The sequence below is a fragment of the Coregonus clupeaformis genome, chromosome 14 (assembly GCF_020615455.1).
Source record: "Coregonus clupeaformis isolate EN_2021a chromosome 14, ASM2061545v1, whole genome shotgun sequence".
Lineage (NCBI taxonomy): Eukaryota > Metazoa > Chordata > Actinopteri > Salmoniformes > Salmonidae > Coregonus > Coregonus clupeaformis.
In genome coordinates, this window is record NC_059205.1 from 6307705 (window position 1) to 6334737 (window position 27033).

Below are 27033 nucleotides of genomic sequence, written 5' to 3' on the forward strand. Positions count from 1 at the left end.
GTATCTCTGTGTGTCTCTGTGTGTCTCTGTGTGTCTCTGTGGCTCTCCTCTCTCTGTGTATCTCTGTGTATCTCTGTGTGTCTCTGTGTCTCTCCTCTCTCTGTGTATCTCTGTGTGTCTCTTTGTGTCTCTGTGTGTCTCTGTGTCTCTCTGTGTCTCTCTGTGTCTCTCTGTGTGTCTCTGTGTGTCTCTGTCTCTCCTCTCTCTGTGTATCTCTGTGTGTCTCTCCTCTCTCTGTGTATCTCTGTGTATCTCTGTGTGTCTCTCCTCTCTCTGTGTGTCTCTGTGTGTCTCTCCTCTCTCTGTGTATCTCTGTGTCTCTCCTCTCTCTGTGTATCTCTGTGTGTATCTCTGTGTATCTCTGTGTGTCTCTCCTCTCTGTGTATCTCTGTGTATCTCTGTGTATCTCTGTGTCTCTCTGTGTGTCTCTGTGTGTCTCTGTGTCTCTCCTCTCTCTGTGTATCTCTGTGTGTCTCTGTGTGTCTCTGTGTGTCTCTGTGTGTCTCTGTGTATCTCTGTGTGTCTCTGTGTATCTCTGTGTGTCTCTGTGTGACTCTTTTTCTTGTGTCAGTCAAGCTGTGTATTGTATGAGGGGAGATATACAGTGAACAGAAAAAGCGTTGAGTCAGCCTTAGAGATGAAGGTCAACTGGTTTAAAACACCTCTTGGAAGATGAATGGTAAACTCTCTTTCTCTTTCTCTTTCTCTCTTTCTCTCTCCCTCCCTCTCTTCTCAGGATGAAGTGGAGGAGCTGCGTGCAGAGATGGAGGAGGCGCGGGACAGTTACCTGGAAGTGGAGGTGCACCAGGTGCAGGAGTTACGCAGGGAGCTGGACCGCTCCAATAAGAACTGCCGTATCCTCCAGTACCGCCTCCGTAAGGCGGAGCAGAAGAGCCTCAGAGTGGCCCAGACTGGACATGTAGACGGAGACCTGCTACGCAACCTGGAACAGGACCTCAAGGTACGTGTTGTTGTTACCGAGTGGCCCAGACTGGGCGTGTGTGCGTGTGTGTGTGTGTATGCGCACGTGTCCTCGTCCGTCTGTTTTCATGTACTGTGTTCATGTACTGTGTTCATGTACTGTGTTCATGTACTGTGTTCATGCACTGTGTTCGTGTACTTTGTTCATGCACAGTGTTTATGTACTGCGTTTATGTACTGTGTCCGTGTGCTGTGTTCATGTGTGTGTTTCATAACCTCACTGTGTCCCCATGCAGGTGGCCAAAGACGTGTCCGTGCGTTTGCACAACGAGCTGGAGAGTGTAGAAGACAAGAGGACCAGGGCGGAAGACGAGAATGAGCTGCTGAGACAGAGGATCATCGAGGTGGAGATCTCTAAACAAGCTCTACACAATGAACTGGACAGAACTAAAGAGGTAGGAGGGGGGAGGGGAGGGGGGGGGGAAGGAGGAGGAGGGAGGAGGGGGAGGGAGAGGAGGAGAGGGAGGGGGGAGGAGGAGGAGAGGGAAGGAGGAGGGGGAGGGAGAAGGGAGTGAGGAGGGGGGAGTGAGAAGGAGGAGGGGGAGTGAGAAGGAGAGGGGGAGAGGGGGGAGGAGGAGGAGGAGGAGGGAGGAGGAGGAGAGGGAGGAGGGGAGGGAGGGAGGAGGAGGGAAGGGGAGGGGGGGGAGGAGGGGGGAAGGGAGGAGGAGTTAGAGATTTGTAAACAGGCTCTACACCAGGGATCATCAACTAGATTCAGCCGCGTGCTGATTTTTTCTTGAATGGATGGTCAGGGGGCTGGAACATAATTACAAATAATTTGTCGACTGGAAATTGACCGCAAGAAGCTTAAACAGATACAACATTTGACTAAAACATAATCATTTAAAATCTTGCTTACATTTGTATACGATCACATACAGTGCATTCGGAAAGTATTCCGACCCCTTGACTTTTTCCACATTTTGTTACGTTACAGCCTTATTCTAAACTGGATTTTAAAAAAAATATCCTAATCAATCTACACACAATAACCCCATAATGACAAAGCAAAAACAGGTGTTTAGAAATTTTTGCAAGTTTATAAAAAATACAACACGGAAATATCACATTTACATAAGTATTCAGACCCTTTACTCAGTACTTTGTTGAAGCACCTTTGGCAGCGATTACAGCCTCAAGTCTTCTTGGGTATGACGCTACAAGCTTGGCACACCTGAATTTGGGGAGTTTCTCCCATCCTTCTCTGCAGATCCTCTCAAGCTCTGTCAGGTTGGATGGGGAGCGTCGCTGCACAGCTATTTTCGGGTCTCTCCAGAGATGTTCGATCGGGTTCAAGTCCATGCTCTGGCTGGGCCACTCAAGGACATTCAGAGACTTGTCCCGAAGCCACACCTGTGTTGTCTTGGCTGTGTGCTTAGGGTAATTGTCCTGTTGGAAGGTGAACCTTCGCCGCAGTCTGAGGTCCTGAGCGCTCTGGAGCAGGATCATATTAAGGATCACATCAATGATGGCCACCTTAGTGATGCTTTATGTTTTGGAAGTCAGTTGAAGTCAGTAGTCAACAGATGGACTGTCACCATTATTCTAAATGGAAGGTGAATGTTCTCACCTTGAGTCTAGATGGTGGTCAGTGCTGGCACCACAGGGTAGACTACCTTAATGTAGATCAGAGTATTCTCTTCTATGTAATAATATATGCTATTCAGCAGACGCTTTTATCCAATGCGACTTTACAGTACTGCGTTCATACATTTTCGTATGGGTGATCCCAGCGGGAATCGAACCCACAATCCTGACGTCGCAAAAGCCATGCTATACCAACTGAGCCACACTGTGTTTACAGTAGATAATACAGTCTGTTTAATTTCTAATCACATTATTGATCTGATGAGTGTTAGGATTGGAATGGACTCTGGGTCTCGGGAGTGAACTAGTGTCATCAATCACTGAACAGTTCTCAGGGTCTTTTAAGATGGCGTCTTTAGAAAACGATTGGTTGGTTCCACCGGTTCTGTTCTCTTGCTTTTAGCCACTGGTAGAAGTTTAAAATGTCACACAGATTCTGTTCAGTGAAAATGTCTTAAGCACCAATTTTCAGTTTTTCTATTGTTTATTAGATTGGTTTATTTGTTTGTCTGTGATGCAACGTTCTGATTGGTCAGCGTCTGTGGCCTGTTAGCTCAGAGGTGATGCATTCTGGGTATAATGAGATGAGAAGCAGCTATTCCGGGTGGTGTGTGTGTGTGTGTGTGTGTGTGTGTGTGTGTGTGTGTGTGTGTGTGTGTGTGTGTGTGTGTGTGTGTGTGTGTGTGTGTGTGTGTGTGTGTGTGTGTGTTTGTGGGTCTGCCTGCTGTGTATGTCAGTGTCGGCTTTAAAAGGCTAATGGACAATGACAGAGGGACCGGTACAAATCAGAGAGAGAGAGAGAAAAGAGAGAGAGAGAGGAGAGAGAGAGAGAGAGAGAGAGAGAGAGAGAGAGAGAGAGAGAGAGAGAGAGAGAGAGAGAGAGAGAGAGAGAGAGAGAGAGAGAGAGAGAGAGAGAGAGAGAGAGAGAGAGAGAGAGAGAGAGAGAGAGAGAGAGAGAGAGAGAGAGAGAGAGAGAGAGAGAGAGAGAGAGAGAGAGAGAGAGAGAGAGAGAGAGAGAGAGAGAGAGAGAGAGAGAGAGAGAGAGAGAGAGAGAGAGAGAGAGAGAGAGAGAGAGAGAGAGAGAGAGAGAGAGAGAGAGAGAGAGGCTTCATTGGGAATCTAAACAGATAGAGCAAACAGGTTAGCTATCTCAACTGTACTTGTCACATTAGTTTATCCATTTCAGGTTCCTAAGCCCCTGAGTACATGATGTGTCTACCTTTTTTATGTTTGCTGATGAAGCAAAGTATGAACTTAACATTTGTTGAAAGTATTTTACATTGTTGACCTACTGACAACATTTGGTGTTAAAGGTGACAAGCAAAGTTCTCCGCAAAAACATAACACTTAATAATAATGCTCATTAAATAAGCCTCAACGACATTTGTGGCTCACCACCTCGATTATGTAGCAACATTTGAAATTGTGTTTTTTACATTGGATAAAAGTAGAGACTCGAAAATTGTATATCATACACTGCAGTTGAGGAACAATGGGAAAGTAATTCTGCTTTGGAAGTTGATAAACTTGTAACCCCACTTTTGAGAAAATGGCCCTTGAGTGTTTTAGTACACCTACTGAAGAGCTTGTCTTTGTCTACACCCATTCAGCATCATTCCCACCCTCTTAAGCCTTAGCCCCAGCCACCTCTTTAAGGATTCACATGTGAGGACATGTGCTAAACAGAGTGAGCTAAACAATGAACCATAATCCCAACCCATACTACTAGCAATACAAACTCATAGTCATAAAGCTAACCAACTAGGTTCAATGTTAGCTAGCTAGCTACAGTCATGGTCTAAAATATTAGAACCCTTGCACTTTTTTCAAGTAACTCATAATTTCCTCTAAAATATGTTGAAATTTACCAAAGTATTTGGTTTCCACAATTCTTTATTTCACCTTTGTTTTTTTTATTCAGAACTTAATATAGATTTACATTTTAGTCATTTAGCAGATGCTGTTATCCAGAGCGACTTACAGTTAGTGAGTGCATACATTATTTTTGTATTTTTCATACTGGCCCCCCATGGGAATCGAACCCACAACCCTGCAAACGCCATGCTCTACCAACTGAGCTACATCCCTGCCAGCCATTCCCTCCCCTACCCTGGGCCAATTGTGCGCTGCCCAATGGGTCTCCCGGTCGGCTACGACAGAGCCTGGATTCGAACCAGGATCTCTAGTGGCACAGCTAGCACTGCTGCCTTAGACCACTGCGCCACTCGGGAGGACATCACCTGAGGGCAAAAAGAAAAGAACAATGACTTACTGCAAGGAACACAAGCTACAGACATGACTTACTGCAAGGAACACAAGCTACAGACATGACTTACTGCAAGGAACACAAGCTACAGACATGACTTACTGCAAGGAACACAAGCTACAGACATGACTTACTGCAAGGAACACAAGTTGCACACATGGCTTTTATTAGTAATTTTCTGGATCAGAAATGGAACAAATGATACTGACCTGATGTTAGAAGACACTTGTATATCAGGGGAATAGACATGAATGTCAATAATGATTACTCGTATGCAGATAATGAGATATGATCTAGCTTGTTAACTAGCTATAGCCAGACGCTGTATTCCCAAGCAATGTGACGAGACTGCCATTCAAACAACGAAGACTAGCTAGCTAACTAGCTAGCTAGCTAAATATTCGAGTTGATAAGACTTGTTGGATGACACAACACATGTATAATGAATGTAAGCTAGCTAGGTACCTAGCTAATAAACTTAGTTTACTTAGTTGGAAATAATATTTCTGCTATCTAGCTAGCTAGCTACACTGGCTGCAGCAATTGGTTCTGCAGCCAGCAAGCTAACTAGCTAACCGAAATGAAAATAATTAAGCTATTTCTGATCAAACGTTGCCATATATAGCTAGCTAGACCCTTTCTGCCAATTGTACTGTAAACACAAGGTTAGCTAGCTGGATATTTAGCTAGAAAACGTTAGCTAGCCCATGTTTGGCTTAGCTAGCCAAGAACATCCATGATCATGATCTCTCCTGGTGAAATTGCTTTGAAAAGACACACAAATACTATTACCACTTTGAGCTGTCCATAAATAAAGATCACTGTAAACAGTCATTTCAAGTGATTTAAGTGATTTATAAAAGAACAGCATCTTGTCTTCTCATTCTGCAGCATAAATCCGACCGACCACCGACTGTCACAGTGCAGCACAAATGAAAAATGAAAACTACTTTGAAATCGCAGCACCAGATTATTTCCTGACTGGAATAGCTGGATCAAATGCAAAACGTGAAATAGAGCTCTATTTGTGTTCTCAACAGTACAATATCGAGCATGTGAGCGCAGAGATGTGTGAAATTGTGCACTAAAATCAGATAACTTTGAACCTTTACAAATGACGGAATTTTCACAATGCCCTCAAATGACATCATTTCCAAGCATTCCAAAGGATTATTAGGTAGCCATGCCTCTTTTAGTGTTATATCAAGAATACAAAATCTACCCTGACCAAAATCTTATTGCTGATCATTTTATGATGTATTTAGCTGTTGTATAAAGAAAGGTTTGGAAAAACCTTTTGCCTGTCACCTTTAAGGAATTTAACTTAACAGGATCCTAAGCACCTGATATCTGACCTAAGTACACCATTTTTACATTTTAGCAGATGCTCTTATCCAGAGCAATTAGGGTTAAGTGCCTTGCTCAAGGGCACATCGACAGATTTTTCACCTAGTCGGCTCGGGGATTAGAACCAGCGCCCTTTCGGTTACTGGCACAACGCTCTTAACCACTAAGCTACCACCACAACCTCCACCTTGTCGTTTGCTGATGCAGCAACTATCAAGTGTGGACTAAATATTTTTTTTTGACACCGTTTGACTTTGTTGACTTTTCCAGAGCTCTGTGCCTCCGGAGGGGTTCATCTAGGCCAGGGTTCCCCAACTGGCAGCCAGCCCGCGGGTGGTTTTATTTGGCACCCCAAGTTTTCTGAGCAAAAAAATTAAATAAAACAAAACAAAAATATTGTGTGGAATTTTCATTGTTGGACATAAGACTGTAAAAAACAAAAAACACCAGGAAAGCAGCTCCAAGTGATTTTAATTTATGAAATCTGTTCCCAACTATTCCCACGCACAATAGAGAGACACATGATCGTATACAAATGTAAGCAAGGTTTGAAATGATTACGTTTTAGTCAAACATTATATCTGTTTGGGTCAATTTGCAGTCTACAAATTATTTGTAATTATGTTCCGGTCCCCCGACCATCCGCACAATAAAAAATTGGCCCGCGGCTGAATCTAGTTGATGATTCCCGTTCTAAGCTGTAATACAGAGAGATGGGTAGGTCTGTGACGGTCATGGCATTTTGGATGATAATTGGCCAGCAAAATGACCGCAGCCACCGTAATAGCCGTTCGAATAGCAAATATATTTATTTATTTTAGTAGTTTTTGTTTTGGTCTTCTCCTCCTGACTGCATGTGCTGCCATAGAAATAGAATGAATACAATGGGCGTCCCCATTCAAGTCAATGATGGCATAATGGATGGCCTGGCGGCCAATGTGTGTCCCCAAAGGAACAAAGCAGGAAGTAAAATATTTGCTGTGATTTGTTGATTCAACTCAACTGACATTAGTCACATCAGTTGCCATCATTTGAATGAACATTCTACATTACCATGGAAATTATTGCATCACAATACCAGGAAGCCATTACGAGTGTACCCCTGAGTTTACCACTCAAATTGCCAGGGTTAGAGGTTCCAAGCCCGTTCTATTCATTCTATTTCTATGTGTGCTGCTGCTGTATTGTGAGGGCATTGCCTAGGCAACCGAAGACTCGTTTGCTTGTTTCAGTAAGGAGCAAGTTTCATCACGTTGTTAAGAGTCCATGTTACAGCAGAAACAGACACAAATATTCGTTCCACAAAAACAAAACTGTGTGTGAAATGTGTATTCTTACGGTTATGACAGTTATTACATTTTCATGACGGTCTTCATCCATAACCGTCGGTTATACGGTAATTGTGCCAGCCCTAGAGACTGGCCCTGCATAGCTGACCAATGGCTCACCAGCAAGAACACAGAACAGTCACATCAGGACTGCTGACCTCCATCTTGACCAGTGAGTCCAGGCTGGCAGCTGACCTCCATCTTGACCAGTGAGTCCAGGCTGGCAGCTGACCTCCATCTTGACCAGTGAGTCCAGGCTGGCAGCTGACCTCCATCTTGACCAGTGAGTCCAGGCTGGCAGCTGACCTCCATCTTGACCAGTGAGTCCAGGCTGGCAGCTGACCTCCATCTTGACCAGCGAGTCCAGGCTGGCAGCTGACCTCCATCTTGACCAGTGAGTCCAGGCTGGCAGCAACACTGCATGCTTCCACTGACTGGACTGACCAGTCCTGAGATAGAGTGGTTACGTTCAGCAGGCAGAAAACGTTATGAAAATGCAGTCAATTGGAGGTGGTTGTCCAATAAGAACGCCTGTTTTCCACTAACAAAATGTTTTGCTGCGTTGTGCCCTACAAACACGATTAGATAGAAAGAGAGAAGGGAGGTGGAGAGAAAGACGGATACATTATGTGTGAGGCTGCTCTACTTCACTCCTCTCTAAAACTGGTTGCGGTTTCCCTCCACTCCCCTGAGGTTTGCCCCAGAAAAACACTGGCTGGCGGGGAGCCTGGAAGCCTCTGGAAGCCTCTGGAAGCCTCTGGAAGCCTCTGGAGCTGGAGATAACTGCGGTCTGCCTCTCGTGACTCCTATCCTTAATCTCCTACTCTCATCCGTTCCTCTTCTCCTCTCTCTACCTGAGGTGTTACTCTACATTTTCTCATTAATAAAAAGAGAAATAGAATTTCATTATTTTCTGTTCAGTGTACACCAGTAAATATCATCCTTTCTGTATCAAGGATTTAATAACTAAGCCACTGCGTGTATATTTTGTATATTGTATCTTTTCAAAGTGTTTTAAGTTCCTCTAGAATTCCTAAAGGCGCCAGATTATATGCAGTGTTATTGTAGATATATGATATGAATACTTGAAGTTGCCAAATAATGTTCAGTCAGGAGTAAAGTCAAACTACTTTAGTGTATATGTATTTAGCCTGTTTTATACAGGTTTGTCTTATTGAGAGAAAATCCCTTCTGTGAGAAAGCTCAATCATAATTGATAGCCGCCTTTTTTCTTTCCCATGGACGGGCGTGAGGGCAGGAGGGAGGGTGATGGGAATGGGGGTTGAACTGGACCAAGGAGTTGTAGCTTGAAGCTTCACTTCCTCATTCTGACGTAATTCAACACAAATTATTAAGAGGATCAGCTGTTCTGTGACGAGGAAGAACATGAAAAGCTGTTTTTTTTGCCAATCCAGATTAAACCTACTCCTAATATCAGTGTAAAATGAGCGATTTTAGTTACATATATTTGCCCGTATTCATAAAGTGTCTCAGAGTAGGAGTACTGATCTAGCATCACGTCCCCTCTGTCCATAGAAGATCAGCACTCCTGATCTAGCATCACGTCCCCTCTGTCCATAGAAGATCAGCACTCCTGATCTAGCATCACGTCCCCTCTGTCCATAGAAGATCAGCACTCCTGATCTAGCATCACGTCCCCTCTGTCCATAGAAGATCAGCACTCCTGATCTAGCATCAGGTCCCCTCTGTCCATAGAAGATCAGCACTCCTGATCTAGCATCAGGTCCCCTCTGTCCATAGAAGATCAGCACTCCTGATCTAGCATCAGGTCCCCTCTGTCCATAGAAGATCAGCACTCCTGATCTAGCACCAGGTCCCCTCTGTCCATAGAAGATCAGCACTCCTGATCTAGTATCAGGTCCCCTCTGTCCATAGAAGATCAGCACTCCTGATCTAGCATCAGGTCCCCTCTGTCCATAGAAGATCAGCACTCCTGATCTAGCATCAGGTCCCCTCTGTCCATAGAAGATCAGCACTCCTGATCTAGCATCAGGTCCCCTCTGTCCATAGAAGATCAGCACTCCTGATCTAGCATCAGGTCCCCTCTGTCCATAGAAGATCAGCACTCCTGATCTAGCATCAGGTCCTACTCTGTGACGGGTTTTGTGTGTGTCCGAGGGATTGGCACCTCTACATGAATTAACTCAGCAGGAAGGAAGGCCTAGTGGTTATGAAACGACCTGGCAGGTTGCAGGAAGGCCTAGTGGTTATGAAACGACCTGGCAGGTTGCAGGAAGGCCTAGTGGTTATGAAACGACCTGGCAGGTTGCAGGAAGGCCTAGTGGTTATGAAACGACCTGGCAGGTTGCAGGAAGGCCTAGTGGTTATGAAACGACCTGGCAGGTTGCAGGAAGGCCTAGTGGTTATGAAACGACCTGGCAGGTTGCAGGAAGGCCTAGTGGTTATGAAACGACCTGGCAGGTTGCAGAGGGAGGGAGGGAGAGAGTAAAAGGAGAGGGAGAGAGAGGAGAGAGGAGAGAGGAGAGATGAGGAGAGATGAGGAGAGATGAGAGAGAGATGAGGAGAGATGAGGAGAGATGAGGAGAGATGAGGAGAGATGAGAAGAGAGGAGAGATGAGAGAGGAGAAGGGAGGAGAGATGAGAGAGAGATGAGGAGAGATGAGAGAGGAGAGATGAGGAGAGATTACATACAGTGCCTTGCAAAAGTATTGATCCCCCTTGGCGTTTTTCCTATTGTGTTGCATTACAACCTGTAATTTAAATGGATTTTTATTTGGATTTCATGTAATGGACATACACAAAATAGTCCAAATTGGTGTAGTGAAATGAAAAAAATTACTTGTTTCAAAAAATTCTAAAAAATTAATAACTGAAAAGTGGTGCATGAATATGTATTCACCCCCTTTGCTATGAAGCCCCTAAATAAGATCTGGTGCAACCAATTACCTGCAGAAGTCACATAATTTGTTAAATAAAGTCCACCTGTGTGCAATCTAAGTGTCACATGATCTGTCACATGATCTCAGTATATATACACCTGTTCTGAAAGGCCCCAGAGTCTGCAACACCACTAAGCAAGGGGCACCACCAAGCAAGCGGCACCGTGAAGACCAAGGAGCTCTCCAAACAGGTCAGGGACAAAGTTGTGGAGAAGTACAGATCAGGGTTGGGTTATAAAAAAATGTCCGAAACTTTGAACATCCCACGGAGCACCGTTAAATCCATTATTAAAAAATGGAAAGAATATGGCACCACAACAAACCTGCCAAGAGAGGGCCGCCCACCAAAACTCACGGACCAGGCAAGGAGGGCATTAATCAGAGAGGCAACAAAGAGATCAAAGATAACCCTGAAGGAGCTGCAAAGTTCCACAGAAGAGATTGGAGTATCTGTCCATAGGACCACTTTAAGCCGTACACTCCACAGAGCTGGGCTTTATGGAAGAGTGGCCAGAAAAAAGCCATCGCTTAAAGAAGAAAATAAGCAAACACGTTTGGTGTTCGCCAAAAGGCACGTGGGAGACTCCCCAAACATATGGAAGAAGGTACTCTGGTCAGAATAGACTAAAATTGAGCTTTTTGGCCATAAAGGAAAACGCTATGTCTGGCGCAAACCCAACACCTCTCATCACCCCGAGAACACCATCATCACAGTGAAGCATGGTGGTGGCAGCATCATGCTGTGGGGATGTTTTTCATCGGCAGGGACTGGGAAACTGGTCAGAATTGAAGGAATGATGGATGGCGCTAAATACAGGGAAAGTCTTGAGGGAAACCTGTTTCAGTCTTCCAGAGATTTGAGACTGGGACGGAGGTTCACCTTCCAGCAGGACAATGACCCTAAGCATACTGCTAAAGCAACACTCAAGTGGTTTAAGGGGAAACATTTAAATGTCTTGGAATGGCCTAGTCAAAGCCCAGACCTCAATCCAATTGAGAATCTGTGGTATGACTTAAAGATAGCTGTACACCAGCGGAACCCATCCAACTTGAAGGAGCTGGAGCAGTTTTGCCTTGAAGAATGGGCAAAAATCACAGTGGCTAGATGTGCCAAGCTTATAGAGACATACCCCAAGAGACTTGCAGCTGTAATTGCTGCAAAAGGTGGCTCTACAAAGTATTGACTTTGGGGGGGGGGGGTGAATAGTTATGCACGCTCAAATTTTCAAAAAATATTTTGCATCTTCAAAGTGGTAGGCATGTTGTGTAAATCAAATGATACAAAACCCCCCAAAATCCATTTAAATTCCAGATTGTAAGGCAACAAAATTGGAAAAATGCCAAGGGGGGTGAATACTTTCACAAGCCACTGGAGTCGTTGTCCTGACTCCTGCAGAGATTATATAGTCGCTGTGCTGACTCCTGCAGAGATTACATAGTCGCTGTGCTGACTCCTGCAGAGATTACATAGTCGCTGTCCTGACTCCTGCAGAGATTACATAGTCGCTGTCCTGACTCCTGCAGTGATTACATAGTCGCTGTCCTGACTCCTGCAGAGATTAGATTGTATTTTGTCTGTCTGTCTGTCTGTCTGTCTGTCTGTCTGTCTGTCTGTCCCACACACACGATGTTGAGAAGATGTGGGTTCTAAGCAGATCCCAGCCTTCTCTCCTCTGCTGCTGGAAGGATATGAAGGAGGATCATTGGCTTAGTTAGTCTCTCTCTCTCTCTCTCTCTCTCTCTCTCTCTCTCTCTCTCTCTCTCTCTCTCTCTCTCTCTCTCTCTCTCTCTCTCTCTCTCTCTCTCTCTCTCTCTGACTCCTCCACTGGAAGAAAGGAGAGAAGGAAGGAGAGGAAGAGGGTGGAGAGGAGCATATGGAGTCAGTCTGCTGTGGTACAGAACAGATCTGCTGCATTGACACAGTATCAAACTGCTCAGCAGTCACGACTAGCCTCTCAGAATGTGTATATTGCTATGTAAATATCTGTAAGTCACTTTACTCAGAATAAATTATGGTCTATAGTGTGACTAACCATGATGAATAGCTTCAGTTAGAGAGGGCAGTTAGAGAGGGCAGTTAGAGAGGGCAGTTAGAGAGGGCAGTTAGAGAGGGCAGTTAGAGAGGGCAGTTAGAGAGGGCAGTTAGAGAGGGCAGTTAGAGAGGGCAGTTAGAGAGGGCAGTTAGAGAGGGTAGCTTTATGGGGGTTGTGTCCTTTTGAAGTTCAAAGCACTTGGGGATTTTAAAAAAATCAATTTCCATATTTCTTTTCACTTTGGCGCAGAGACGGGAAATACATTTAATATTAAAGTAAATAAAAGCGGTGAAACTTAGAAATCCTACATGGAACGGTGCCCAACCCAACCTAACCTAGACACCCACCTGAGCGACCCACACACTAAATGAGACGTCCTTTCCTGTTAGATAGGACTACTGCAGGTAGCCCACGTAGCAAAGACAGAAAAATGAATGTGGTCAGAGACCTACTGAAGCAGCAACGCCCCCTCAGGAATCTGAGCCTGCCTGGCAGGGTTGGTCCAATCTAAGCCAAAACCCATGTATGGGTGAACATAATATACAAGGAAATTCCCAAAGCTGTTAAGAGAACCTTGACGACCTCGTACCTAGCCGGGGGGAATTCTGGTGGGGTACCCCTACCCAGGGAGTGGCAGTGCTGGCGACACTGGCAGCACAAAATAATCATAATGGTCTGATTGGGGAAGAAAGGGGAAGTAGGGTCTCCAGGAGGGACCAGCGTGTTGAGGAGAGAGGGGCTATCTGAGATCCATCTCCACAGGGGGACCAGCGTGTGTGTTGAGGAGAGAGGGGCTATCTGAGATCCATCTCCACGGGGGGACCAGTGTGTGTGTTGAGGAGAGAGGGGCTATCTGAGATCCATCTCCCAGGACTAGATATTGGATTACAAGTCTTCCCATCCCTGCTATTTGGTGCACGTCTCTAACAGCTACAACGGTATACATCACATTCACACAGCAAGACTACTCTTGAACGGGGCTCGGGGATGGAGCAACTGAGCGGTGTGTGTGTGTGTGTGTGAATGTGTAGGTGGGTGTATGGGTGGAAGAGGAGAGGTGTAGATGTGTATGTGTGGGTGGTGTCTGCGTGAATGGGTGGTGTCTGCGTGAATGGGTGGTGTCTGCGTGAATTCGTGGTGTCTGTATGTATGCGTGGTGTCTGTGTGTATGTGTGGTGTCTGTGTGAATGCGTGGTGTCTGTGTGAATGCGTGGTGTCTGCGTGGTGTCTGTATGTATGCGTGGTGTCTGCGTGGTGTCTGTGTGAATGCGTGGTGTCTGTATGTATGCGTGGTGTCTGCGTGGTGTCTGTGTGAATGCGTGGTGTCTGTATGAATGCGTGGTGTCTGTGTGGTGTCTGTGTGGTGTCTGTGTGGTGTCTGCGTGGTGTCTGTGTGAATGCGTGGTGTCTGCGTGGTGTCTGTGTGAATGCGTGGTGTCTGCGTGAATGCATCCCACAGACGTTGCTATGGGGTAATGATGTTAGGGACCAGATAGGATGGAATCACAAGCTGTAATATAAAATAATTAATATCTGCCTAAATGTCAATTTTCTACTGCCGGTCCTTGTTAAAGATAACAATCCTTCATAGGAAGTGACTACATTATTATGCATATTATTTATCAATTGTGGAAATGAATTAATTAATGTATGCAGATAAACATTTTATAATTATACAGTATATAGTACAACCGAGGCGGGAGGGAAATTGGAGGACAACTGGAGGTCTACTTAGAACCAGTTGGAGCAGTATGTTTAGCAGGGCATCTATCATGGTACAGCTACATGGATAACAGACAGGCATCTATCATGGTACAGCTACATGGATAACAGACAGACATCTATCATGGTACAGCTACATGGATAACAGACAGGCATCTATCATGGTACAGCTACATGGATAACAGACAGGCATCTATCATGGTACAGCTACATGGATAACAGACAGACATCTATCATGGTACAGCTACATGGATAACAGACAGGCATCTATCATGGTACAGCTACATGGATAACAGACAGGCATCTATCATGGTACAGCTACATGGATAACAGACAGGCATCTATCATGATACAGTTACATGGATAACAGACAGGCATCTATCATGGTACAGCTACATGGATAACAGACAGGCATCTATCATGATACAGTTACATGGATAACAGACAGGCATCTATCATGGTACAGCCATGTGGATAACAGACAGACATCTATCATGGTACAGCTACGTGGATAACAGACAGACATTGATTCTGGTGGTACAAGTAGGTATTGATAAGTATCTTAAAATAGTGGGGATAGTGGTAAGTACAGTGCATTCAGAAAGTATTCAGACCCCTTTACTTTTTCCAAATTTGGTTATGTTAAAGCCTTATTCTAAAATATATTTTTTTTCCATCCATCTACACACAATACCCTATAATGACAGCAAAAACAGGTTTTTAGAAAACGGAAATACTCCATTTACGTAAGTATTCAGACCCTTTACTCAGTACTTTGTTGAAGCACCTTTAGCAGCGATTACAGCCTAGAGTCTTCTTGGGTATGAAACTACAAGCTTGGCACACCTGTATTTGGGGAGTTTCTCCCATTCTTCTCTGCAGATCCTCTCAAGCTGTCAGTTTGGATGGGGAGCGTACTTTGCTCCATTCATCTTTCCCTCGATCCTGACTAGTCTCCCAGTCCCAGTCCCTGCCGCTGAAAAACATCCCCACAGCATGATGCTGCCACCACCATGCTTCACCGTAGGGATGATGCCAGGTTTCCTCCAGATTTGACGCTTGGCATTCAGGCCAAACAGTTCAATCTTGTTTTCATCAGACCAGAAAATCTTGTTTCTCATGGTCTGAGTCCTTTTGGCAAACTCCAAGCGGGCTGTCATGTGCCTTTTACTGAGAAGTGGCTTCCGTCTGGCCACTCTACCATAAAGGCCTGATTGGTGGAGTGCTGCAGAGATAGTTGTCCTTCTGGAAGTTTCTCCCAACTCCACAGAGGAACTTTGGAGCTCTGTCAGAGTGACCATCGGGTTCTTGGTCACCTCCCTGAGCTAGGCCTTTCTCCCCCGATTGCTCAGTTTGGCCGGGCAGCCAGCTCTAGGAAGAGTCTTGGTGGTTCCAAACTTCTTCCATTTAAGAATGATGGAGGCCACTGTGTTCTTGGGGACCTTCAATGCTGCAGACATTTTTTGGTACCCTTCCCCAGATCTGTGCCTCGACACAATCCTGTCTCGGAGCTCTACGGGCAATTCCTTCGACCTCATGGCTTGGTTTTTGCTCTGACAACTGTGGGACCTTATATAGACAGGTGTGTGCCTTTCCAAATCATGTCCAATCAATTGAATTTACCACAGGTGGACTCCAATCAAGTTGTAGAAACATCTCAAGGAGGATCAGTGGAAACAGGATGCACCTGAGCTCAATTTCGAGTCTCATTGCAAAGGATTTTTGTTTTTATTTTTAATACATTTGCAAAAACTTTGATAAACACGTTTTCACTTTGTCATTATGGGGTATTGTGTGTAGATTGATGAGGAAAATTGTTTATTTAATCCATTTTAGAATAAGGCTATAACGTAACAAAATGTGGAAAAAGTCAAGGGGTCTGAATACTTTCCGAATGCACTGTATCTCAAAATATAACCCATCACGGTAATTGCTGAATAAAATGTTCAACCTTGAAGGGCCTTATTGAGGACCTGGATAATTTCTCCAAATTCTCTGGACTAAAACCCAATTTTGATAAGTGTACTATATTACGGATTTGGTCTCCAAAAGATACTAACTTTAAATTGCCATGTGGTCTCTCAATTAAATGGGCGGATGGTGGAGTTGATGTGCTTGGTGTACATATTTCGGAAAAGTTTAGCGATCTTGCAACTATTAACTTTGATAGAAAACTTTGCAAAATAGATAGAATCTCGAAACCGTGGAGAGGGAAACACCTGTCCATCTGTCCATCATTCTCTAGTTAAGGGAGTCTAGGAGTTTGGAGGATTACAACTTTAAAATATTAAGGCAATAAACCTCTCTCTTCAAGCCTCCATCCGAAATTGTCCAAGATCCAATTTTCAAAAGGGGTCTTTTTGCCGTTATAAAACCAACCATTTCTGGTGGATTGACAATGGATCCCTGTTTAAAGTATCCTCCTTTTTTTTTTTGGGCTACAATTCCAATTACATCCTCCAGAACAGGCAGAACAAATATTACAGGAAATAATATGGCTAAACGCCAATGTACTGATAGAGAAAATACACATTTTCGTGGAAAGAAATGTACAAGAAACGTATCATGTTTATGAATGACATAGACTAGTATAAATCCCCAAATCTTATCAGTTTCACTTAAAGGAAAACTCCACCCAAAAACTATATTTGGGTATTTGTTTCATTAGTCCATTGTTGACATTGTCCCAAAATGTTTTGCATGTCAGCAATCAAGTTTTCAAGATATGTTACTTTCAAAATACAGAAATCTGGCCCATATGATGCAAAATACATCATCATATGATGCAAAACGCAGCATCATATGACGCTAAACGCAGCATCATATGACGCTAAACGCAGCATCATATGACGCTAAACGCAGCATCATATGACGCTAAACGCAGCATCATATGACGCTAAACGCAGCATCATATGACGCTAAACGCAGCATCATATGACTCTAAAGGCAGCATCATATGATGCTAAACGCAGCATTATATGGGCCAGATATGACCTGATATGAATAACATAATATGAATGTATATATGCTGTAGGCCTCCATGCAGAACACTTTCTCTCTTTTATCTCTTTCTCTCTCTTTCTTCTCTCTCTCTCTTCCACTCTCTCCCCTCTCTCTCCCCTCTCTCTCTTCCTCTCTCCCTCTCTCCCCTCTCTCTCCCTCTCTCTCTCCCGCTCTCTCCCCTCTCTCCCTCTCTCTCCCCCTCTCTCTCTCCTCTCTCCTCTCCCCTCTCTCTCTCTCTTCGCTCCCCTCTCTCTCTCTCTCTCTCCCCTCCCTCTCTCTCCCCTCTCTCTCTCTTCTGCTCTCTCCCCTCTCTCTCCCCTCTCTCTCTCTTCCACTCTCTCCCCGCTCTCTCTGTGTCAAGTGTGAAATGTTCAGCTGTCTTTTCTGATCCCCTGATTCAAGTGTTGATAGTTCTAAATCTGTAGTAAGGTCTAGGTAATCCAGAGGGCTTTATTCTGAGGTAAAACCTCAATGCTGGATGAACAGATTCATATGTTTTGTGAGAGCTTCATCCAATTCAGAGAAAGATTTTATATAAATAAGGAAATATAAATATTAAAAGTCCTATTTGGGGAGGAGAAAGTACCCACCCATTCTAACCATTTAAACAGAGAGTAGCGGAGTTCTTGTGTTCAGATATAGGATACTTACTTCTCAACTAACTGCAGGTAGTCAGTTTAATTCAAAGTAAACTACGGCTTGTCTAAACAACACGACATGCTACAGAGGTTTCTACAGAAAACAATAGAGATGAAAGGGATTCTGTACGGATCAATCACAACAGCCCACTGGGCAAAAACTGGTTGAATCAATCAACTTCGTTTCCACGTCATTTCAACCCCCCAAAAAATCTATCTTATGACGTTGAATCAACGTGGAAACTAATTAGATTTTTCAAAAAGTCCGCAACATAAGGGCATTCCGTATTTTTTTCACCCAACTTTTAACCTAAATCCAATGACATGGTGAAACGTTTTGTTGATTTTATGTTGAATTCACGTTAGTTGACAGCTCAGCCAAATGTAAATCAAAACTAGACGTTGAACTGACGTCTGTGCCCAGTGGGAGGGTGTTGTGAACATTTACATTTTACATTTTAGTCATTTAGCAGACGCTCTCGTGAACATCAGCCGTTTTTGTTAGTTGGCTTTTTGCCACAGTAGGTAGCTAGAACACTTTCTGCTTCAATTCTCTATTGTGCTTCTGTGTTCTCCCAGTGAATGGAACGGTCCAGTACTTTAGTCTTACCGTACCTGGGATTCTATTTTAGAGCTGGTATTCTACAAGCAGTAGAGAATTACAGGTGCTGTCCTGTGGTGTCCAGAGTCTGTAGCTCAGCTGGTTAGAGCACGGCGCTTGTAACGCCAAGGTAGTGGGTTCGATCCCCGGGACCACCCATACACAAAAAAAAATTTATGCACGCATGACTGTAAGTCGCTTTGGATAAAAGCGTCTGCTAAATGGCATATTATTATTATTATTATATTATTATTATTATTATTATTATTATTATTATTATTATTATTATTATTATTATTATTATTATTATTATTATTATTATTATTATTATTATATTATAACATCAGCTGTGGCGATTTTAGCATGCAAATCTTGGTGGGCCAAACAAAACAAAAACATTTGGGGATGCATGCCAGCAAAGCCACTAAACAACACAACAATAAACAATACATTAACTGCACTATAACGGTGACAAACGGTGCCAACAAACTGTTAGGGCCTCCATAAAGCTGTCCCAACAGCAGTCCCAACACCTTACCACTGCTCCACATGGCTATCAGCGGAGCCTTGTCTGGCAGCGAAACAGTTCATTCAGCCTCATTTACTGCCTTTAAAAAAAACATAGCTGATATGGCTGACTTGCTTAAACAAATGTGGTTTCTACTGACAATTGAGATGTAGAAACTATGGCATAAGGCGACGACAAGCGGATAAGAGGCAATCCGTAATTTCGATTAAGACATTAATGAGCGAGCTAGGACGGACGTAGTCAATATGACTATTTGTTCAGCACTTTTGAAATGTACAGCGACAGAATTCAGAACATGGGCCGTTCTTACGGTGTTCTCCCTGTACACCAAGTCAGAACCGTATGATAAATAAAGGGGGCATATAAGCAGACAATGAAAGCTCTTACAATATTCTATGATTATATTTCTCTAAAACAGGTTATAGGCTACATGTGCACCACCAAATCAGAACAGTAGGCAAAATTAAGAGGGGAAAATAGACCAAATTATTAGGGTGAGGCACATGGGCTACTAACAGCTTACTACACAACATACACTTAGTATTACTTCCTTAGCTACAGTATACATATCTCCCTGGCATATTACATCATTTATGCAGCAGCATACAAGACATTTTTGGACTCACCTTGTGCTGTGCTCACTTGAACAGGAAGGTGGCACGGCGGTTCTTCGTGGGCAAATTTTGTCATCAAACTTTGTCATCAAAGTCTGGCATTCTCTGGATTTATGGTGCTTTCAAGACAACTGGGAACTCTGAAAAAAACAAGGTCGAATCGTGAAGACGTCAGTGATCTTCAGGTCGTAGCTCGAGAAAGAGGCCCCAGTTCCCGACTTACAATTCCGAGTTGGATGACCGTTCAAAATGTATTTTCCCAGTCCGAGCTCGTTTTTCCCGAGTTCCCAGTTGTTTTGTACTCATTCAAGTCCGATTTCCCAGTTCCGAGTTAACAGTTGTTTTGAGCACGGTAAAAATCATGCTGGATTGACAGCATGGCCAATGTTGAATGTTTATAATTTTAAGCTTTGAAAAGAGACCCTTAAACCCAGACTTGGGACCACACACCCACTCCACTGAATAGCAGGCTGAACTGAACTGCAATGCTTGCAGTTAGCCACTGATTCCTTCCAAACCACTTACTGTTGAATTTGCGATTTCCAACTTGTTGTGTAATGTCCAATGGCCGATGAGCACCAATACATTTTATCTATAATTTTTCTTCATATGACAAGGATTAGCCAGTAGATTGTCAACTTGATTCATGATGATGACTGCTAGCAAAGATTTTGAAAGTATGACGTTGACATGATCAGTCCAATCAAAGCTACTGTAGATATAACATGATTTGACATCAATTTATCTGTGGCCAATGACCTTGAGCCTTCTTGGATGGGCACTTCTAATGTAACTCTATGGCAGCACCCAAGGGGCTTGAATTTTCTAGCTCTACCCTTAGATTTGGCAGCGACGTAATGTCCCCATGAGTGACAGAACACTGAGCCAATCACGGCGCAACTAGAGAACATTACCAACCCCTACGCTCCGTATTTTCCGCTGGCTACCCCACCACCACAGAAAGCACTGAGCTACATTTTACATTTTAGTCATTTAGCAGACACTCTTATCCAGAGCGACTTACAGTTAGTGAGTGCATACATTTTTTCATACTGGCCCCCCGTGGGAAATGAACCCACAACCCTGGCGTTGCAAGCGCCATGCTCTACCAACTGAGCTACACGGGGCCTACAGCTAGGCTGAAACACCTGCATTTTGGAGCTGCCTTACTCAAGAAAGCAGAAAAGAGACAGCGTGTGTATGTGGCTTTATTAACTCAATGTTGTTGTTTTTTTAGTTAGTTTTTTTTTACATTGTTTGCAAACTGATATGTGACACATATAAATGCCAATGTGTCACATATAAATCCCCCCCCACAAAAAAGGCTCTGCCCCATATGATGGGTTGCCACTGAACATCAGTCATGTGTTGTTTCTGTGTGGGTTCTCCTAGCTAGGTAGCCATGAGAGAGAGAGAGAGTTATTCAACAGCTATAACAGAGTCCCTTCTCCCTTTCCCTGTTCCTCCTCAATGTTTCAGGGTGCACCTGTCCCAGTGCTTGAAGTGGAAGGAAACATTTTCCGGTCCTAATTTTAATCGTACCATACCAGGATTTGGTTGTATTTTAGAGCCGGCATTCTATAAGAGGTGCTGGTTCTCAAGCTGTAGGAAATTACAGGTGCTGGCATACTTCAACCACTTTTTTGTTGTGTTCAGAGGCACTGTCTCTTAAGTACATCAGCACTGTGTTGTTGCTATCAGGATTATCCTAGCCAGGTAGCTATTAGTGTTGTTGCTATCAGGATTATCCTAGCTAGGTAGCTATTAGTGTTGTTGCTATCAGGATTATCCTAGCTAGGTAGCTATTAGTGTTGTTGCTATCAGGATTATCCTAGCTAGGTAGCTATTAGTGTTGTTGCTATCAGGATTATCCTAGCTAGGTAGCTATTAGTGTTGTTGCTATCAGGATTATCCTAGCTAGGTAGCTATTAGTGTTGTTGCTATCAGGATTATCCTAGCTAGGTAGCTATTAGTGTTGTTGCTATCAGGATTATCCTAGCTAGGTAGCTATTAGTGTGGTTGCTATCAGGATTCTCCTAGCTAGGTAGCTATTAGTGTTGTTGCTATCAGGATTCTCCTAGCTAGGTAGCTATTAGTGTTGTTGCTATCAGGATTATCCTAGCCAGGTAGCTATTAGTGTGATTGCTATCAGGATTCTCCTAGCTAGGTAGCTATTAGTGTTGTTGCTATCAGGATTATCCTAGCTAGGTAGCTATTAGTGTTGTTGCTATCAGGATTATCCTAGCTAGGTAGCTATTAGTGTTGTTACTATCAGGATTCTCCTAGCTAGGTAGCTATTAGTGTTGTTGCTATCAGGATTATCCTAGCTAGGTAGCTATTAGTGTTGTTGCTATCAGGATTATCCTAGCTAGGTAGCTATTAGTGTTGTTACTATCAGGATTCTCCTAGCTAGGTAGTGTGACGTCACGAGAGGCTACACAGCTTTCAGCGGGATTGCTCAAGTAGTGCAAGGAGACAAGGTTCAAACAAAACAAGGATTTTATTATAGGTCTTGGGAAATTAACGAAAAATATAACAAAATTCTGTTCTCTTGTGGCTCTTTAAGGGTTAACAGTTCAGGGATGTCTCTTCCACATCCAAAATCATAATTCTCACTCGCTCAGATAACTTTTCCCCAGCCTTACTGTAGTCCACGTTGCAGCTAGTGGCCAACCCAGCAAAAAGTCCTTCCAAATGTCTCTCACGTATTTCCACAGGTGCATATATCCAAAGGTGAGTATTTCCCAAAGGTAAGTATCTCCAAATCCTTATATTCCTCATGGAAGTGGACGTGCAGCACTCTTGTCCTCCAGAGAGCCCAGGTTGGAGACTGTGTCTCTTCCCTTCCCAAACCTTCAGCTCATCAGCTCCTCATTTGTTTCAGCTGCGTGGGAAGATTGGCCATAGAGGGGTGGAGTTCCCGACCATACCAGCAGATGGAGCCATAGCTGTCTGGGTTTGCAGCCACCTCAGGGGGATGTAACGTCCCTCCAGGACACAGCCTCTCGTGACATCACATACCCCCTCCTCGGGACCGACGTCCTCGTCGGGGTAAAGGCAGCGAAGAAGGCATCACGCCGGGAGAGGGCGTCCGCATTGCCGTGGTGCTTGCCAGACTGCTCTCTCTTCAACTCCTCCAACTCTAGGACCAGGGACTCAGCCTCCTGTTGTCTCTCCTTGAGTTTCTTACTGAACGCATCAGCCTTGGTTTTAGCAGAGTTTAGCTTCTGTTGAGCAGCTTTCAGTTCCTTCTCTCTCTCTGCCTCCGCATTCTTCATCTTGTTCTCCAACACCTTGTACTTCTCCTCTGCCTTCTTCTGGACCTCCTTACTACTGCGCAGGGTCTCCTCACACTCCTCGATGGTCCTGCGCAGCCTCTCCAGCTCCTCCTGTTGCTTAGGGAAGGAGCTCTGTTGGAGTTTAGCCTGGAGGATATCTAACTCTTCTGTCTTCATGTCTAACTGTTGCTTTAACAAACGATACCTCTCAGCGGTCCCCTTCAGACCAGACAGTTCTTTGTCCAGATTCTGTAGCTCCGTCTCTGTGTCGGTCTGGGCACCTGCCATCCCTATCAGAGCCCGGGCAGGAGTGAGTAACTCGGAGGATTGCACCGGAGCCTTCCCAGGATGAGTCTTGCCTCTCCGTTTCCGAGGTACTCGGGTTATCCTCTCCTGAGACTCTCTCCAGAGTGGGTAAAAGGCTGGGCAGTCTCGTCCAATTAGGACAGGGACGGGGAGGGAATCAACCACCCCCGCCGTCGTCTGTATGGTTCCCCGTGTGCTGGTCATTGTAAGTTCAGTAATGGGGTATTCTCTGGTGTCCCCATGGACACAGGAAACTGGGAGGACTTTCCCGGGGTCAGACACGTTGGGCCCACCAAATCCTTACGCACCAGGGTGGCCCGGCTACCAGAATCCAGTAAGGCCTCCACATCATGGTGATTCACAGTTACCGGGCAGGTGGGGGGTCGATCTGGGCCGCCATCTACGACTCCCAAGAGCGAGGCAAAGCGGTGTGTGGGTGCTGAGCTGGAGGACTCCGCAGTGGGCATAGGTTCATCGGCTGGTTTCCCACACTGCCAGGAGATATGTCCCATCTCCCCACACCGGTAACACTGTCGAGTTTCCCCCTCCTGGTGTACTCTTCTTGGACCCGCCTGGTTTCTGGCTCCCCCTGGAGCCGGGATAAGTCCTGACGTGGCTGGGTTCGAGACCTTGGGGTCCTTTGGACGGGTTCTTCCCATTTGTGGTGGGGCCGCACTCCTGGGGTCTTTTTCGGGAAGCATTCAGCATCTCCGCTGTGGCCTGGTACTTTTCCACAGCTTCCACGGTCAGATCAGCCGTGGGTCAAGGCCTGTTGACTGATGAACCGTTTTGCCTCATAAGGCAGGGCGCGTAGGTAACGATCCACCACAACGGCCTCCCACCACCGCCGCTGCTGTATTCCTCTGCGGATCCAGCCATTTCCTTGCGATTCGGACAAGTTCATGCATCTGCGCCCGAGGAGGTTGGTCTGGTTGGAAGGTCCAGCTGTGAAAGCGCTGGGCCATACCAAACTTTGTGAGTCCATATCTGCTGAGGATCTCAGACTTCAGGGCATCATAGTCAGTAACCTGGTCAGGGCCCAGGTCCCGGACAGCATTCAGCGATTCCCGGTTAGAAAGGGGGGCTAACAGACCAACCCACTGTTGCTTGGGCCAGGCTTCCCCTAGTGGCCGTGGCCTCAAATGCATGCAGGTATGCCTCAATGTCATCGGTAGCTCTCATCTTAGATATAAAGTCACTTGCCTTTATTGGGCGGGTATTTTGGACCACCCTCTGTCTCTGCAACTGCAATTCCTCTGCCTTCAGAAGGTTGGCTTTCTTTGCTCCTCCAAGAGAGCCACGTTTGCTTGCATCTGGGCTTGCTGGCCAGCAACAAGGGCTTTCAATATGTCCTCCATTTCAGTCGGCGGGGAGCCTACGGCCAACTTGGAAAACTGGGTGATCAAACCTTCGGTATCCTCCTCTGACATGCACTATTAACGCTTGAGCGTGCCCGTATTCTCCACCATCTGTGACGTCACGAGAGGCTACACAGCTTTCAGCGGGATTGCTCAAGTAGTGCAAGGAGACAAGGTTCAAACAAAACAAGGATTTTATTATAGGTCTTGGGAAATTAACGAAAATATAACAAAATTCTGTTCTCTTGTGGCTCTTTAAGGGTTAACAGTTCAGGGATGTCTCTTCCACATCCAAAATCATAATTCTCACTCGCTCAGATAACTTTTCCCCAGCCTTACTGTAGTCCACGTTGCAGCTAGTGGCCAACCCAGCAAAAAGTCCTTCCAAATGTCTCTCACGTATTTCCACAGGTGCATATATCCAAAGGTGAGTATTTCCCAAAGGTAAGTATCTCCAAATCCTTATATTCCTCATGGAAGTGGACGTGCAGCACTCTTGTCCTCCAGAGAGCCCAGGTTGGAGACTGTGTCTCTTCCCTTCCCAAACCTTCAGCTCATCAGCTCCTCATTTGTTTCAGCTGCGTGGGAAGATTGGCCATAGAGGGGTGGAGTTCCCGACCATACCAGCAGATGGAGCCATAGCTGTCTGGGTTTGCAGCCACCTCAGGGGGATGTAACGTCCCTCCAGGACACAGCCTCTCGTGACATCACAGTAGCTATTAGTGTTGTTGCTATCAGGATTATCCTAGCTAGGTAGCTATTAGTGTTGTTGCTATCAGGATTATCCTAGCTAGGTAGCTATTAGTGTTGTTATTATCAGGATTCTCCTAGCTTGGTAGCTATTAGTGTTGTTGCTATCAGGATTATCCTAGCTAGGTAGCTACTAGTGTTGTTACTATCAGGATTATCCTAGCTAGGTAGCTATTAGTGTTGTTGCTATCATGATTATCCTAGCTAGGTAGCTATTAGTGTTGTTGCTATCAGGATTATCCTAACTAGGTAGATATTAGTGTTGTTGCTATCAGGATTCTCCTAGCCAGGTAGCTATTAGTGTGGTTGCTATCAGGATTATCCTAGCTAGGTAGCTATTAGTGTGGTTGCTATCAGGATTATCATAGCCAGGTAGCTATTAGTGTGGTTGCTATCAGGATTATCCTAGCTAGGTAGCTACTAGTGTATCTAGGTGCTCCTGTCCTGCCTAGCTGTTTCTGTGTCTAAAATTATTATTCTGTTAGTCTGTTCTATCCAGACCAGAGTGGTGACAGCTGTCAGCGGCTTGGTTTGGCAGATATGGGCCTGCGTCGCAAATGGCACCCTATACACTATATAGTGCACTACTTTTGACCAGGGCCCATAGGTCTTTGGTCAAAAGTAGTGCACTATGTAGGGATAAGGGTGCCATTTGCGACGGAGCCAGGGCTGAGTCACTGTGGTTCTCATCTATCTCCCAAACACAGAGAGGCTTGTCGACAAAACGGGGCTCATCAGAAACACATTGTGCTCAGAACATGAGGTGGTACGTACTGTAGATGTTAAAATATGAACTGCTAGACCTCATTACTAGATGTGCTTAAGGCAGAGAGACATTATAATTAAGTTGTGAGGACAAGGATACTTTTAGTGTGACTTGGCAGGAAAGGGAAGAGATTGAGTCATAGGGGTTCTCAACCTCTCCTGGCCAGCAACACTAGGGAGAAGAAGAACTGAAGTGGCCATAGAAAGGTTCTCAAGCAAGGTGCTATTGTTGAGTATCTCCTACGGTGCAATATACTGTAGTAAAGGCTTGTGTATCAGTATTGAGGGGATAGATGGAGTGTTTCATGTGTGTATAGAATAGTAGAATAGAGGAGGGGAAGATGAGTAGAAGAGAAGATAGGAGATGACTAAAGGAGATGCAGAAAGGAGTGACACTTAGAGCTCTCCGGGACTGTTGAGATGCACACAAACATTCATGATTTAATGATGAGCTCTGCTAGAAAACAGACAGACAGAGACCTACCCTGTACCCACCCACCCACACAGCCAGCCAGACCTACCCTGTACTCACCCAGCCAGCCAGACTTAACCCGTACCCACCCACCCGGCCAGCCAGCCAGACCTACCGTGTACCCACCCAGCCAGCCAGACGTACCCCGTACCCAGCCAGCGAGCCAAACTTACCCTGTACCCTCCCAGCCAGCTAGACTTAACCCGTACCCTCCCAGCCAGCTAGACTTAACCCGTACCCACCCAGCCAGCCAGACGTACCCCGTACCCAGCTAGCCAGCCAGCCAGCCAGACCTACCCCGTACCCAGCTAGCCAGCCAGACGTACCCCGTACCCACCCAGCCAGCCAGACGTACCCCGTACCCAGCTAGCCAGCCAGACATACCCCGTACCCACCCAGCCAGCCAGACGTACCCCGTACCCAGCTAGCCAGCCAGCCAGACCTACCCCGTACCCAGCTAGCCAGCCAGACGTACCCCGTACCCACCCAGCCAGCCAGACGTACCCCGTACCCAGCCAGCCAGTAATCAACATA

The 27033-nt window shown here is 45.2% G+C and overlaps 1 protein-coding gene across 1 annotated transcript in view; it reads left to right on the plus strand.

Annotated features, from left to right (window-relative positions):
* The window catches only part of LOC121580556 (microtubule cross-linking factor 1-like), a 148188-nt gene that overhangs the window by 6121 nt on the left and 115034 nt on the right, over positions 1-27033 (plus strand). The window contains exons 2-3 of the mRNA XM_045224658.1: positions 737-961; positions 1218-1376. Of these exons, the coding sequence (XP_045080593.1) occupies positions 737-961; positions 1218-1376 (384 nt within the window). The remainder of the gene's footprint in view (positions 1-736; positions 962-1217; positions 1377-27033) is intronic.